The sequence below is a fragment of the Cetorhinus maximus genome, chromosome 23, assembly GCF_964194155.1.
Source record: "Cetorhinus maximus chromosome 23, sCetMax3.hap1.1, whole genome shotgun sequence".
NCBI lineage: Eukaryota > Metazoa > Chordata > Chondrichthyes > Lamniformes > Cetorhinidae > Cetorhinus > Cetorhinus maximus.
Genome location: NC_135901.1, coordinates 24,458,575 through 24,473,733, shown reverse-complemented (window position 1 = coordinate 24,473,733; position 15,159 = coordinate 24,458,575). Strand labels below are relative to the sequence as shown.

General features: G+C 49.2%; 3 protein-coding genes across 6 annotated transcripts in view; 2 read left to right on the top strand and 1 right to left on the bottom strand.

Moving 5' to 3' along the window:
* LOC144696985 (uncharacterized) overlaps nt 1-1,908 on the top strand; it is a 59,199-nt gene extending 57,291 nt beyond the window's left edge. For 3 of the 4 annotated variants that reach the window (XM_078568724.1, XM_078568726.1, XM_078568723.1), the window contains one exon: nt 250-1,908. In XM_078568724.1, the coding sequence (XP_078424850.1) occupies nt 354-1,502 (1,149 nt within the window). In that variant the 5' untranslated portion in view covers nt 250-353 and the 3' untranslated portion in view covers nt 1,503-1,908. The remainder of the gene's footprint in view (nt 1-249) is intronic. The other variant, XM_078568727.1, reaches the window with a different exon arrangement.
* The window catches only part of LOC144697062 (uncharacterized), a 464,933-nt gene that overhangs the window by 124,086 nt on the left and 325,688 nt on the right, over nt 1-15,159 (bottom strand). The gene's annotated exons all lie outside the window — the stretch shown is intronic.
* LOC144697259 (uncharacterized) overlaps nt 1-15,159 on the top strand; it is a 488,548-nt gene that overhangs the window by 441,054 nt on the left and 32,335 nt on the right. The window lies entirely within an intron of this gene.

Sequence of the window (15,159 nt, the reverse complement as noted above, 5' to 3'; positions counted from 1 at the left end):
TCTTCTCTCTCCTCCCATAGAGACCAGAGTTTTGTGTCGGCCCAGACCTGGTGGCAGGTTTCCTTCCCAAAAGGACATTAATGAACCAGTTGGGTTCTTTTCACAATCCAGTCGTTTTCATGGTCACTTTTTCCTAGTGCAGGCCCCACAAAATTACCAGATTCCTTCAGCTCGATTTCACAACCTTGCCTTTGTGTTTTTGTGGGTTCTCGTTCACTCCCTTTTTACTGTTTTAAATCAATTTCACAGGGTATTAGAAGGGGAGGATTTGGAGTTGGAAAAATAAATCCAAACATCACATCATGATGGAGCCACCAATTTTATCATAACTCGAATATCTTCAGATTTTGAACATGGAAGGAAAAAGCACTGTTCACAGCGGAGAGAAACCGTACACGTGTTCTGTGTGTGGACGAGGCTTCAGCCGATCCTCTGGCCTGTCAAAGCATAAATGCAGCCAGAATGGGGAGAAGCCCTGGAAATGTGGGGACTGTGGGAAGGGATTTGATTATCCAGTTAGGCTAGAAACTCATCGGCGTAGTCACACTGGAGAGAGGCCATTCACCTGCTCCAAATGTGGGAAGGGATTCACCCAGTCATCCGCTATGCTGGCACACCAGCGCAGTCACACTGGGGAGAGGGCATTCACCTGCTCTGAGTGTGGGAAGGGATTCACTCAGTCATCGCACTTCCTGACACACCAGAGAATTCACACTGGGGAGAGACCATTTACCTGCTCCGACTGTGGGAAGGGATTCATTCAGTCATCCCACTTGCAGAAACACCAGCGCAGTCACACAGGGGAGAGGCCGTTCACCTGCGCTGATTGCGGAAAGGGATTCACTCAGTCATCCCACCTGCTGAAACATCAGCGACTTCACACTGGGGAGAGACCATTCACCTGCTCTGAGTGTGGGAAGGGATTTACTCAGTCATCCGACTTGCTGTTACACCAGCGAATTCACTCTGGGGAGAGACCTTTCACCTGCTCCAGGTGTGGGAAAGGATTCATTCAGTTGTCCCACCTGCTCACACACCAGCGAGTTCACACTGATGAGAGACCTTTTAAATGTTCAGACTGTGGAAAGTGCTATAAGAGTTCCGGGGAACTGATGTACCATCGACGTGTTCACACCGACGAGAGACCGTTCAGGTGCTCTCACTGCGGGACTGGGTTCAGACAATCATCTGTCCTCATTGTACATCAGCGAATTCACACTGGGGAGCGACCATTCATCTGTTCTGAGTGTGGAAAGGGATTCACTCAGTCATCCGACCTACTGACACATCAGCGAGTTCACACTGGGGAGAGGCCGTTCACTTGCCCCAAGTGTGGGAAGGGATTTATTAATTCAACCAACCTGCTGAGACACCAGAAGGTTCACACTAGGGAAAGGCAATTCGCCTGCGCTGAGTGTGGGAAGGGCTTCATTCGGTCATCCAACCTGCTGAAACACCAGAACGTTCACACTAGGGAGAGGCCGTCCACCTACTCCGAGTGAGGGAAGAAATTCACTCAGCCATCCTATTGGAAAACCCACATGTTCACATTGATGGAAGACCTTTTAAATGCCCAGAGTGCAGGAAGTGTTATACAGTTTCCCAGGAACTGATGTTCCACCAACTTGTTCTCACTGATGACAGACCACTCAGGTGCTTACACTGCAGGACTGTGTTCACTATTCACCTCAACTCACTACACCAGCAAATTCACACTGGTGAGAGGTCGTGTACCTGTTGTGAATGTGGCAATGGATTTGCTTATTTATCCCATGTCCTGAGTCACCAGCAAATGTGATTGTCACATCCAAGACTGAACTCGGGCCTGTTTCTGCTAATGTTAATATACTCAAGCCCAGTTAATGTTAATATTCTGAATAAAACTCAAATAAATTAGCTTTTGTTAAATGTAGTCTGTTGAGTCTTTTTTAATGTCTCTAACCCAAGTTAGTTTCTTTTGAAGGGCTCTCCTTCTCCCCTGTCTCCCGCATCCTCACCTCCAACAACATGTGTGACGAGCTCATGGAGCTTCTTTGTCGCAAAGATTGAGACAATCCAATTAGTTGCCTCTGCTGCTTCTGCCCCTTCCAGTAGCCCACCGGGCTAAGCTGCCTCTAAAGTTCCCCCTTGTATGAGCTCTGAAACCTGTATATTTCTTTAGTTTCACTCCCATCTTCCCTCAAGCCCTTTTAGTGCTCATTTCGTCCATGAAACTCACCTCCTCCTCCATTGACGCTATTCTCACTAAACCACTGATCACTCAACTTTCCCATATTTGCTGACATTGTTATCAGTCTCTCTCATCAGGTGCTGTCCCTCTCTCCTTCAAATCTGTCATCATCACCCCCTCCTCAATAAAACAAACTTTTGACCCCAATGTCCTTACAAACTCCCGCCCCAACTTTGACAACCCGTTCTTCTGCAAAGTCCTTGTCACCTCTTAAACCCATGCCCATCTTTTCTGGAGCTCCATGTTTGAATCTCTCCAATAAGATTTCTCCTCCTGCACAGTATCAGAATAGCTCTTATCAAAGTCAGAAATTGCATCCTATGTGAGTGTGACAAAGGTTTACTCTCACTTATTGTTTCTTTTCAGCCTGTCTGCAATCTTTGACACTGTTAACCAAACCATCATCCTCAAATACCTCTCCACTGTTGGTAAGCTGTGTGGGACTGCACGCTCCTGATTCCTTTCTTATCGGTTGAACTGTAACCAGAGAATCATTTGCAGAAGTTGTATTTGAGTTATATTTTTACACACTCACTTAGTGAATGATCAGCTGTCACTGAGCTTTGACACAAAAATGTTCCATTATCATGCTCACAGTGACTATCTTGCAGACCAAGTCCTTTTATTTACACCAGCCCTTCTGGATAAGATCAACAGAGAAGGATAACAATATTACAGTCCACAGTGCAAGCTCATGGTCGTAAAAAAATTCTGCTAATTCCCATTAAAATACAAAGCATTAGGTCTTTTACAGACCTAGTGAAACAGGCTGATTGCCAAGATTGAAGGGTGCAGATGCTGGGAGAAAGAGATTCATTAAAAAAAAAATTTACAATCTCTATGTCAGCAGAATCTCACCCTCACTTGCCCAGATTGAGACAGAGATTAACTGAGACTCGGTCGCTAATGGCGGCCTGATTACCCACAATCCCGTGTGTCTCAGAAACCACTCTATCTGGCCGGGTGGGACGCGTATGCTCGGAGGGACCTCCTCTCTTTGTTTGAGGTTGTTCCCGGAGAGAAGCCGGAAGCGTGACTGTGGAGAATGTTCATTGTTTAATATTCGGCTCTGGGGCCGCACTCGGGATTTGTAAACCCCACACCACCGCCCGGGGTTTATTAACCCGCTCCCGACAGTGACCTCCCACCTGACACCTCACAATGCCCGGTGATTGACGGCAGCTCCGGACCAATAGGAAGAGGTGTAGACTTGGAGGACTGAGCAGGAGTGGCTGGTCCTCCAACCAATCGGAATAAATGAGGGGCGGAGCTGGGCTGTGACTGAAGGATGCGTTGTGCGGCTGCTGGAGCTGGAAGGCCTCTAGAATTTCTATCCTGCATTTACAGTGAAGAGTTTTCTAAACTCCTTTTACCCCTTCCTTAGAAGGGGAGAATTTACAGGCGGGAAAATCATAACAAACATCACACCATGACCTGACAGAGTCACTCGGTTCATCAGGACGTGAATATCGTCAACCTTTGAACGTGGAAGGAGAAGTGTTTGTTCTGTCTGTGGGAGAACATTACCTGGCAGAGGAGACACCATGATCATGGTTCTGCCAAGGCAAGGTCGGGAAGCAAAGGCTATAACCAATAGAAATCCATACCATGGGTTATCTAACACCATCCGAGTCACGGTGAAGGACAGCGAAGGAGGATCACCTATGGATCGGGCCTTCTTTGCCAGGAGGATCCTGTTGAAGGCGTGCGGCTTTGAAGCTCCGGAGATCTTATCCCTGCAGGACTTCCCCAAAGCTGGTTTTTTCGACGTAACGTTCAAGCGGGTGGCAGACTGCGTCCAGCTCCTGAGGGTGTTCGAGGAGAAGAGAGACCTGCCGGAGATGAAGATCCTGACGGCGGAGCCGCTCTTTTCTCTGCCGTTGCAACGGGAACGTGTGGTGATGGTGCATCTGTACAACCCCTTCGTCCCTGTCGCCGACGTGGTCACCTTCCTCACCAGGTACTTCGATAAGGTGGGGGGCGGCACCGAGATTCGAGACGACTTGGGGATCTGGACAGGCAAACGCCAGTTTAAGGTCACGCTAAAGACCGACGGTAAGGGAGCCATTTTCCACCCTCCTTCCAGATTCGCTATCGAGGGAAACCGTGGCTATCTGGTCTACGCTGGGCAACCCAAGCATTGTCGCTCATGCGGCAAGGCTGGTCATGTGGCGGCCAACTGCAGCGCCTCCCTCTGCAAGATCTGCAAACAGGAAGGGCACCAGACAAAAGACTGCAAACAGGCTAAGTGCTGCAACCTGTGTGGCGAGGCAGGTCACCTCTACAGGACCTGCCCCAAACGCTGCCGTACTTACGCACAGGCAGCCAAAGCCAACGAGGGGGAAGCAGAAGAAATGCTTCGTGTCACTCCAACCACCAAGGCCCCCAGGGAGCTCAACGGGACAAAGGAGGACACAGAGAGAGACAAGGTGGAGGAAGAGATTGAGGCAAAAGATAGCCAATCAGCAGCACTACCCCCTGAACCTCCCAGTCCTCAGGACAGCGAATCAATGGAGGAGGAGGCAGCAGTGGAAAAGCAGCAGGGGGAGTGGCGGACGGTGAAGAATGCCAAAAGGAAGAAGGAGCGAAGAAGAAGCAAAGCCACTTCCCAGACAAGCGGCAAGAGGCGTCTCCCATCCGACATGGATGACAAAGGCAGCAGCTCTTCGGATGAAGAAGTGCCAGGGCGGCACCGACAGAAGAGGCGGCAAAGCTCCAGGGAATTGGAGGACGAGACACCCGAGCTCCAGAACATTGGAGACAACAAGGAGACCAGCGCACCCCAACTTTGCCTGCAACCTGAGGAGGCCAGTGCACCACAGCCCCTGGAATCTGGGAGCAGTGAGGTAATCATCGCATCCCAGCTCCAGGAAGCCGGGAACATCAACACCCCAGAGGGGGTGAGTTTTGGAGAAGCTTCTCCAGCAAAGGTCATCTCAAAACCTGCTCTCTACGCGAACCCCCAGATGCCACCCGAGCAGAACACTGCCAAGGTGAACTACCTCAGCCCATCCAAAGTGAAGCAATTTGAGCTCACTACGGGTATGAAGGAGCAGACTAAAGGTCTGGGACTCTCAGAGACAACGGGTTTGGTAGGAGAATAAATGCTTTAAAATGGGTTTAAAGATTGTATCCATAAATGTGCGTAGCATTAAATCTACTACGCGATGTGTTGCGACCTTGGACTACCTTGCCAAGGTCAAAGCTGACCTGTTGTTTCTGCAGGAGTGTGCGATACCGCACCTCAGCTCCTACAGGCAATGGTCACGATGGTGGTCCCATGGGCCATCGACCTGGTCGGGCGGAAACGACTCTCGTTCCTCCGGCCTGGGTATTCTGCTGCGGGGAGGCAACTTCACCGTCTCCGAGGTTAAGGAGGTGGTGGGCGGGCACCTCCTCGTAGCAGACGTAATGTACAAGAATGCTCCACTCCGGTTAATTAACGTGTATGGCCCGTCACAAGGGGCTGAGCGGCTGGAGGTTTTTCAGCAGCTCCCACTGCTGCTGGCGACCTCCAGGCCGGTCATTCTGGGCGGTGACTTCAACTGCATCATCAATGCGGCTGGACGATCCAGCAGGGCCGACAGCAGATTGGACGCTACTTCCAGATCCCTGATGGAAACAGTTAAGGATGCCAAGCTGCACGACGTCTTCAGCAACCCTGCAGATGGAGCGCAGCGTAGATACACCTGGTCGCGGCCAGACGGGTCCATTTGTTCCAGTATAGACTTCCTGTTTGTGTCCCGTGCATTCACAGTCAGATCCACCGACATCAAGCCGGTGTTTTTCTCTGACCACTGCCTCCTACTGGCGGACTGCCACTTGGAGAAGGACCTGAGGGTGGGCAGGGGGGCATGGAAGCTAAATGTGCAACTGCTGACCCCAGAGAACATTGAGGAGCTCAAGAGGGATTACAAAGGTTGGAGAACCGTGAAACCCCTCTTTGAGTCCCTGACACACCGGTGGGAAGCGATCAAGGGAAACATCAAGAGGTTTTTCATCCTCAAAGGCACCCAGAAAGCTAGAAAGGAACAGAGGGAAATGTCCCGACTCCAGAAAAACATGCTGAATCTGCTCCGGCTGCAGTCGATGGGGGTCGATGTCAAGGAGGAGCTCCAAGAGGTGAAGAGCCAGCAAGCCTCGCACTTTGCCTCGGAGGCCTCCAAGATCATCTTTCGTTCCAGAGTCTGCTCCGTGGAGCAGGATGAGACGAGCTCACGTTTCTTCTTCCAAAAGGTACACAGAGAGAGCTCTGTGATCAGCAGCCTGAAGGAAGAAGACGGCTCAGTAAAGTCATCACGGTCCGACATTTTGAGGATCAGCAAATCCTTTTATGCCGGATTGTATGACGTGAAGCCCACGGACAGCACGGCCTCCCAGTCCTTCCTGTCCTCTATCACGGAGGTCTTAGACGACAGTACGCGGGAGAGCCTGGACAAACCGCTAACTCCTGATGAACTGACTAAGGCCCTTGAGTCCTTCGAGAAGAGTAAAACTCCCGGAAGCGAGGGCTTGCCGGCGGAGTTGTATTCGGCTCTGTGGGACTTGATCGGCCCAAACCTGCTAGGAGTGTACGAGAGTGTACGAGAGTATGCTCCTGGCTGGTAGAATGTCAGAATCCATGAGGAAAGGGATCATCACCCTCATCTACAAGCACAAGGGGGGAAGGGAGGAAATTAGAAATTGGCGACGCATTTCACTGTTGAATGTGGACTATAAGATTCTGTCCAAGGTCATCGCCAATCGGGTCAGATCCACTCTGGAATTGGTGATTCACTCTGACCAGACCTGCACTGTGCCAGGCAGGAAGATCTCTGACAGCCTCGCACTGCTCAGGGATACGATTGCCTATGTACAGGACAGGGGTGTGGATACCTGCCTCATCAGCTTGGACCAGGAGAAGGCCTTTGACAGAATATCGCACACCTACATGGTGGATGTGCTCTCCAAAATGGGGTTTGGGGAGGGAATTCGAAATTGGATCCAATTGCTCTACACTAACATCAGTAGCGCAGTCTCAATCAATGGGTGGGAAACAGATAGCTTTCCGATTAAATCTGGAGTCAGGCAGGGCTGTCCTCTCTCGCCTGTTCTTTTCGTGTGTTGCATAGAACCCTTTGCTGAGTCCATCAGGAAGGATCCGGGCATAAGAGGAGTGACGATCCCAGGCAGTGGAGGCACTCAGGTAAAAGCCTCCCTGTACATGGACGATGTCGCTGTCTTCTGCTCGGATCCGCTGTCGGTGCGCAGACTGACCCACATCTGCGACCAGTTCGAACTGGCCTCGGGAGCCAAGGTAAATTGTGGGAAGAGCGAGGCCATGTTCTTTGGGAACTGGGCTGACCGATCCTTTGTCCCCTTCACTGTCAGGGCTGACGGCCTGAAGGTGCTGGGGATATGGTTCGGAGGGACCAGGGCATGCGTTAGAAACTGGAAGGAGCGAGTGTCTATGGTGAAAAGGAAACTGGGCATGTGGGAGCGATGCTCCCTCTCCATTGCGGGTAAGAACCTGGTCATCAGGTGTGAGGCACTCTCGCTGTTGCTGTACGTGGTGCAGGTCTGGCCCATTCCACACTCCTGCGTGGTGGCGATCACTCGAGCCATCCTCTGCTTTATCTGGAGGTCAAAAATGGATCGTGTCCACAGGGACGCGATGTACAAGCCTCTAGATAAAGGGGGAAAAAACGTGCCCAACATCGCCCTCATACTGATGGCCATCTTTGTGTGTGGCTGCATCAAGCGGTGCGTAGACCCTCAGTACGCAAACACCAAGTGTCACTACATGCTGAGGTTCTACCTGTCCCCGGTGTTGCGAAGGATGGGTCTGGCCATGCTGCCGCGGAACGCTCCAAGTAGTTGGACCGTGCCGTACCACCTGTCCCTCGTTGAAAAATTTATGCAGAAAAACACCTTTGACCACAAGTCCATCAGGCAGTGGTCAGCACGTAACATCTTAGAGGCCCTGAGGGAAAAGGAGAGGGTGGATCCTGTGGGATGGTTCCCCGAGCAGACTGTCAAAGTCATTTGGCAGAATGCCTCATCGCCAGAGCTTTCTACCAAGCACCAAGACGTGGCTTGGCTGGTGGTGAGAAAGGCCCTCCATGTCAGATCCTCCCTACACGCCAGGAGTCTCACCCCCTCTGCACGTTGCCCTCGAGGTGGCTGTGGTGGGGAAGAGACCGTTGTGCACCTCCTTGTGGATTGTGCCTTTGCAAAGAAGGTCTGGAGAGAGATGCAGTGGTTTCTGTCGAGGTTCATCCCGAGCAGTTCTGTGACACAGGACTCCGTGCTCTACGGGCTGTTCCCAGGGACACACACCGAGACAAACATCAACTGCAGCTGGAGGATCATCAACTCGGTGAAAGACGCGCTTTGGTTTGCCCGAAACTTGTTGGTCTTCCAGCACAAAGAGTTGTCCCCGACCGAGTGTTGTGGACTGGCACAATCCAAAGTCCAGGACTACGTGCTGAGGGACGCACTAAAGCTTGGGGCAGCTGCCGCAAAGGCGCAATGGGGAAGAGTCGCTGTCTAAGACCTTTCTGCCACAGTGCACCGAGGGGTTGGGAACTATTTAAACGCCCTCGGGCTGTACAGCTCAAAATGAAAGGCTGTAAATGATTGTAATATTGTTTGTACTGATGCACCTGGTGATACATTTTGTAAAAGTTGAACTGGATTGTACCCTTGAAATGGTGTTTTTGGAATGGTTTGGAATGTGATTGAAGATATTTTATGAATAAAGTATATTTTTGCAAAAAAAAAAAGAACATTTCAAACATCAGTGTGAGCACAGCGTAGATACACCTGGTTGCGGCCAGACGGGTCAATCCGTTCCAGGATAGACTTCCTGTTTGTGTCCCGTGCGTTCGCAGTCAGATCCATTGACATCAAGTCGGTGTTCTTCTCTGACCACTGCCTCCTACTGGCTGACTGTCACTTAGAGGAAGACCAGAGGGTGGGCAGGGGGGGCATGGAAGCTAAACGTGCAACTGCTGACCCCAGAGAACATTGAGGGGCTCAAGAGGGATTTTAAAGGTTGGAGAACCATGAAACCCCTCTTTGAGTCCTTGACACACTGGTGAGAAGCGATCAAGGGAAACATCAAGAGGTTTTTCATCTTCAAAGGCGTCCAGAAAGCTAGAAAGGAACAGAGGGAAATGTCCCGACTCCAGAAAAACATGCAGAATCTGCTCCGGCTGCAGTCGATGGGGGTCGATGTCAAGGAGGAACTCCAAGAGGTGAAGAGCCAGCAAGCCTTGCTCTTTGCCTCGGAGGCCTCCAAGATCATCTTCCATTTCAGAGTCCGCTCCGTGGAGCAGGATGAGACATGCTCACGTTTCTTCTTCCAAAGGGTACAGAGAGAGAGCTCTGTGATCAGCAGCCTGAAGGAAGAAGACGGCTCAGTAAAGTCATCACAGTCCGACATTTTGAGGATCAGCAAATCCTTTTATGCCGGATTGTATGACGTGAAGCCCACAGACAGCATGGCCTCCCAGTCCTCTATCACGGAGGTCTTAGAGGACAGTATACGGGAGAGCCTGGACAAACCGCTAACTCCTGATGAACTGACTAAGGCCCTTGAGTCCTTCGAGAAGAGTAAAACTCCTGGAAGCGACGGCTTGCCGGTGGAGTTGTAGTTGGCTCTGTGGGACTGGATGGGCCCAGACCTGCTAGATGTGTACGAGAGTATGCTTCTGGCCAGTAGCATGTCAGAATCCATGAGGAAAGGCATCATCACCTTCATCTACAAGCACAAGGGGGAGAGGGAGGAAATTAGAAATTGGCGACCCATTTCACTGTTGAATGTGGACTTTAAGATTCTGTCCAAGGTCATCGCCAATCGAGTCAAGTCCGCTCTGAAATTGGTGATCCACCCTGACCAGACCTGCACTGTGCCAGGCAGGAAGATCTCTGACAGCCTCGCGCTGCTCAGGGATACGATTGCCTATGTGCAGGACAGGGGTGTGGACACCTGCCTCATCAGCCTGGATCAGGAGAAGGCCTTTGACAGAATATCGCACACCTACATGGTGGATGTGCTCTCCAAAATGGGGTTTGGGGAGGGAATTCGCAATTGGATCCAACTGCTCTACACCAACATAAGTAGCACAGTCTCAATCAATGGTTGGGAATCAGATAGCTTTCCTATTAAATCTGGAGTCAGGCAGGGCTGCTCTCTCTCCCCTGTCCTTTTTGTGTGTCACATAGAACCCTTTGCTGAGTCCATCAGGAAGGATCCGGGCATAAGAGGAGTGACAATCCCAGGCAGTGGAGGCACTCAGGTCAAAGCCTCCCTGTACATGGATGATGTCACCGTCTTCTGCTCGGATCCGCTGTCGGTGCGCAGACTGATCCACATCTGCGACCAGTTCGAACTGGCCTCAGGAGCCAAGGTAAATTGTGGGAAGAGCAAGGCCATGTTCTTTGGGAACTGGGCTGACCGATCCTTTGTCCCCTTCACCGTCAGGGCTGACATCCTGAAGGTGCTGGGGAAATGGTTCACAGGGACCGGGGCGTGTGTTAGAAACTGGAAGGAGCGAGTGTCTATGGTGAAAAGAAAACTGGACATGTGGGAGCAACGCTCCCTCTCCATTGCGGGTAAGAACCTCGTCATCAGGTGTGAGGCACTCTCGTTGTTGCTGTACCTGGTGCAGGTCTGGCCCATTCCCGACTCCTGCATGATGGCGATCACCCAAGCCATCTTTCGCTTTATCTGGAGGTCGAAAATGGATCGTGTCCGCAGGGATGCGCTGTACAAGCCTCTAGATAAAGGGGGAAAAAACGTGCCCAACATTGCCCTCATACTGATGGTCACCTTTGTGTGCGGCTGCATCAAGCTGTGTGTAGACCCTCAATACGCAAACACCAAGTGTCACTACGTGCTGAGGTTCTACCTGTCCCCGGTGTTGCGAAGGATGGGTCTGGCCACATTGCCGTGGAACGCTCCAAGTAGTTGGACCGTGCCGTACCACCTGTCCCTGGTGGAAAAATTTATGCAGAGAAACACCTTTGACCACAAGTCCATCAGGCAGTGGTCGGCATGTAACCTCTTAGAGGCCCTGCGGGAAAAGGAGAGGGTGGATCCTGTGAGATGGTTCCCCGAGCAGACTGTCAAAGTCATTTGGCAGAATGCCTCATCGCCAGAACTTTCCAACAAGCACCAAGACGTAGCTTGGCTGGTGGTGAGAAAGGCCCTCCCTGTCAGATCCTTCCTGCACGTCAGGAGTCTCACCCCCTCTGCACATTGCCCTCGAGGTGGCTGTGGTGGGGACGAGACCATTGTTCACCTCCTTGTGGATTGTGCCTTTGCAAAGAAGATCTGGAGAGAGATGTAGTGGTTTCTGTCGAAGTTCATCCCGAGCAGTTCTGTGACACAGGACTCTGTGCTCTATGGGCTGTTCCCAGGGACACACACCGAGACAAACATCAACTGCAGCTGGAGGATCATCAACTCAGTGAAAGACGCTCTTTGGTTTGCCCGAAACTTGTTGGTCTTCCAGCTCAAAGAGTTGTCCCCGACCGAGTGTTGCACACTGGCACATTCCAAAGTCCAGGACTACGTGCTGATGGACGCACTAAAGCTTGGGGCAGCCGCCGCAAAGGCGCAATGGGGAAAGGTCGCTGCCTAAGACCTTTCTGCCATAGTGCACTGAGGGGCTGGGAACTGTTGAGAGCCCCTCGGGCTGTATAGCTCAAAATGAATGTATGCAGTGAATACTAAGTGTATTAGAAATGTATTGAAGCGCCTCAGAGTGCAACATGATATATGTTGATAACTCCAATAACATTGTCTGATTGTCTGCATTGACCATATTGAAATGATTGTAATGTTCATTGATTGTATTGATGCATCTTGTGATAAATGTGTAAAAGTGGAATCTGATTGTACTTATGTGATGGTGATTTTGAAATGGTTTGGAATGTTCTTCCAGATATTTTATGAATAAAGTATATTTTTCAAAAAAAAAATTTCAAACATCAGTGTGACTGGAAAAGCACCAAGACACACACACCCCTGAGTGAGAGATGTCTCAATGCACTGACTGGAAAGAGCTTTAACCAGTTATACAGCCTGAGAAAAAACAATCACACCATTCAAACTGGGGAGAAACTGTACACGTGTTCTGTGTGTGAACGAGGCTACAACTGATTGTCCAATCTGAAGAAACACAAAGGCACTGACACCATGGAGAAACAGAGGAAATGTGGGGATTGTGGGAAGGAATTCAGATCCCTTTCTGAGCTGGAAATTCATTGACGCAATCAGACTGGGGAGAGACCATTCACCTGTTCAGTGTATGGGGAGAGATTTGCTCAGTTAACCACCCTGTTGAGATGCCAGCGTATTCACACTGGGGAGATGTCATTCACCTGCACCGAGTGTGGGAAGGGATTCAGTAATTAAACTAACCTGGTGAGACACCAGCGGGTTCACACTGAAGAGAGGCCGTTTACCGGCTCCAAGTGTGAGAAAGGATTCACTTGTTCATCCTACCTGCAGAAACATCAACAAATTCACCCTGGATAGCGGCCATTTACCTGCTCTGAATCCTCTGAAAGGATTCACTCATTCTTCAGACCTGCTGAGACACCAACGCTTTCACAATAGGGAGATGCCATTTACCTGCTCCAGGTGTGGGAAGGGATTCACTCATTCATCAGACCTGCTGAGACACCAACGCTTTCACAATAGGGAGAGGCCATTTACCTGCTTCAGGTGTGGGAAGGGATTCACTCATTCATCTGACCTGCTGAGGCACCAGCGATCTCACATTGGGGAAATGCTGTTTACCTGATCTGAGCGTGGGAAACAATTTACACGTTCATCCTACCTACAGAAACACCAACAAATTGACAATGGAGAGAGGCCGTTAACCTGTTCCATGTGCAGGAAGGGATTCACTCATTCCTCCACCCTGCTGAGACACCAGCAAGTTCACAAGCTACTACAGTGATTAGATTTTGCTGTGAAGCATATTCAGGACTGAAATATGTTCATTGGATTCTGTTTCTGCTGATGTTAATAAACTCCAGTTCTATTATTGGGGCTAATTTTCTGCATAAAAGTCAAATAAATCCACTTTGTATTAAACATGGTTGATTCTTTTTAATATCTCTAGAGGAAGTTAATTCCTTTTGAAGTGTTCCCTCCCTCTCCTCTGTCTCCTCCATCCTCACCTCCAACAACAAGTGCAAGGAGCTCATGGAGCTTCTTTGTCGCTAAGATTGAGGCAATCTGATCAGTTGACTCTGCTGCTTCCCTCCCTTCTACTAACCCACTGACCCAAGCTGCCCCTTGCCAAGCCCTGAACTCACATCTTTCTCTAGTTTCTCTCTGATCTCCCCTCATGCCCTCTCAGTGCTCATCTTGTCTGAGACCCACCTCCTGCTCCATCAGCCTTTTTCCTGCTCAGCTGCCAACCATCCAACTTCCCCATGTTTGGTGACTTTGTTAAAAGAACCACTATCCTATTTCAGTGAAGGCTGTGGTCGAACAAGATTGTGTTATCTGTTACGAAAGTATAATAATTTTCACAATATTTTGCTGATTTGTTGTAAAGCAGGTATATGTGTGTGAGGGTAGATGGTCCTGTCTGTGTGATTTAATTACATTTGGAGTCAGGTGGACTGTAAGCTTGAAATTATCAAAATAAACTCAGTGTAGAAATGTACTTGAAATGCTAATGAGTAAACATCGATGCTGTTTAAGCATGTAAAGTGTGAAGGAAATTTGTATTTTTAGACAAGTGAAGGGATTGTTTGGATTTCAAAGGGTTTACAATTAGCCAGATAAGCAAGGCGATGGAGTATGTTTATTTTTTTCCCAAAGGTTACTGACAATATTGGCAACATGAAGGTTTTTATATTATGGGAAAGGTACAATTGCAAAGACATATGGAACATTGGAATTCACATACTAAAGAGGGATAAAAGTATATAAAGGAGAATGAAAGGCTATGTTGAGGGCCATGTAGGATCTAACAGGAGTGTGTGAAACAACCTTCAAGAAGCCTCCATCCATTTGTGCATAAGTCTGTTGTGCCTAGTAACTAAAGTTGGAGAAAGCTATTTGGAATTCCACTGTCAAGTGGGTACCATGTTAACTTGTTTTTTTAATCTAAAATCTATTTTGGACTGTTGCTTTAAAGGTGGTGTGTAACTGGGAGTCAGGTTAATTAGGACTTTTAGGAGTTGTTATAGTATTAAGTAATTGTAGTCTTATGTATGTGCTTGAAATCTTTTATTTTGTTGATAAAAATTTTGATTTAATTTTTTAAATCTCTAAAGGTCTTAGTGGACTCATTACTTCTGAATTCAGAACTGGACTAGCTGGGCTAGTAATCCAGAGACCCAGGTTAATGCTGTGGGGACCCGGGTCTGAATCCTGCCACGGCAGATGGTGGAATTTGAATTCAATAAAAATCTGGAATTAAAAGTTTAATGATGACCACGAAACCATTGTCGATTGTTGTAAAATCCCATCTGGTTCACTAATGTTATTTAGCGAAGGAAGTCTGCCGTCCTTATCTGGTCTGGCCTACATGTGACTCCAGACCCACAGCAGTGTAGTTGCTTCTTAAATTCCCTCTGAACAAGGGCAATTAAGGATGGGCAATAAAAGCTGGCCTAGCCAGTGACGCCCACATCCCATGAATGAATAAAAAAAACCACATCTTCTCGTTATAAATACAAATTGGAAAACCGTTGTGGTTTCCCTTGTGGATTTGGTCCATCTGGCACACATCATCTGCCATGTCTTAACATATCACACCATCCATCCTCCCTTTCACTCACTGCAAAACTGCACTTCACCTCCATCAAATTACCTACAGGCATGAAGATAATCTACAGAGCAAACAGGAAACCTACACCATTTTCAAAACAAAACCAGAGTTAGTCCAACCTCAGGCATTGAGCTCCAGTATGCA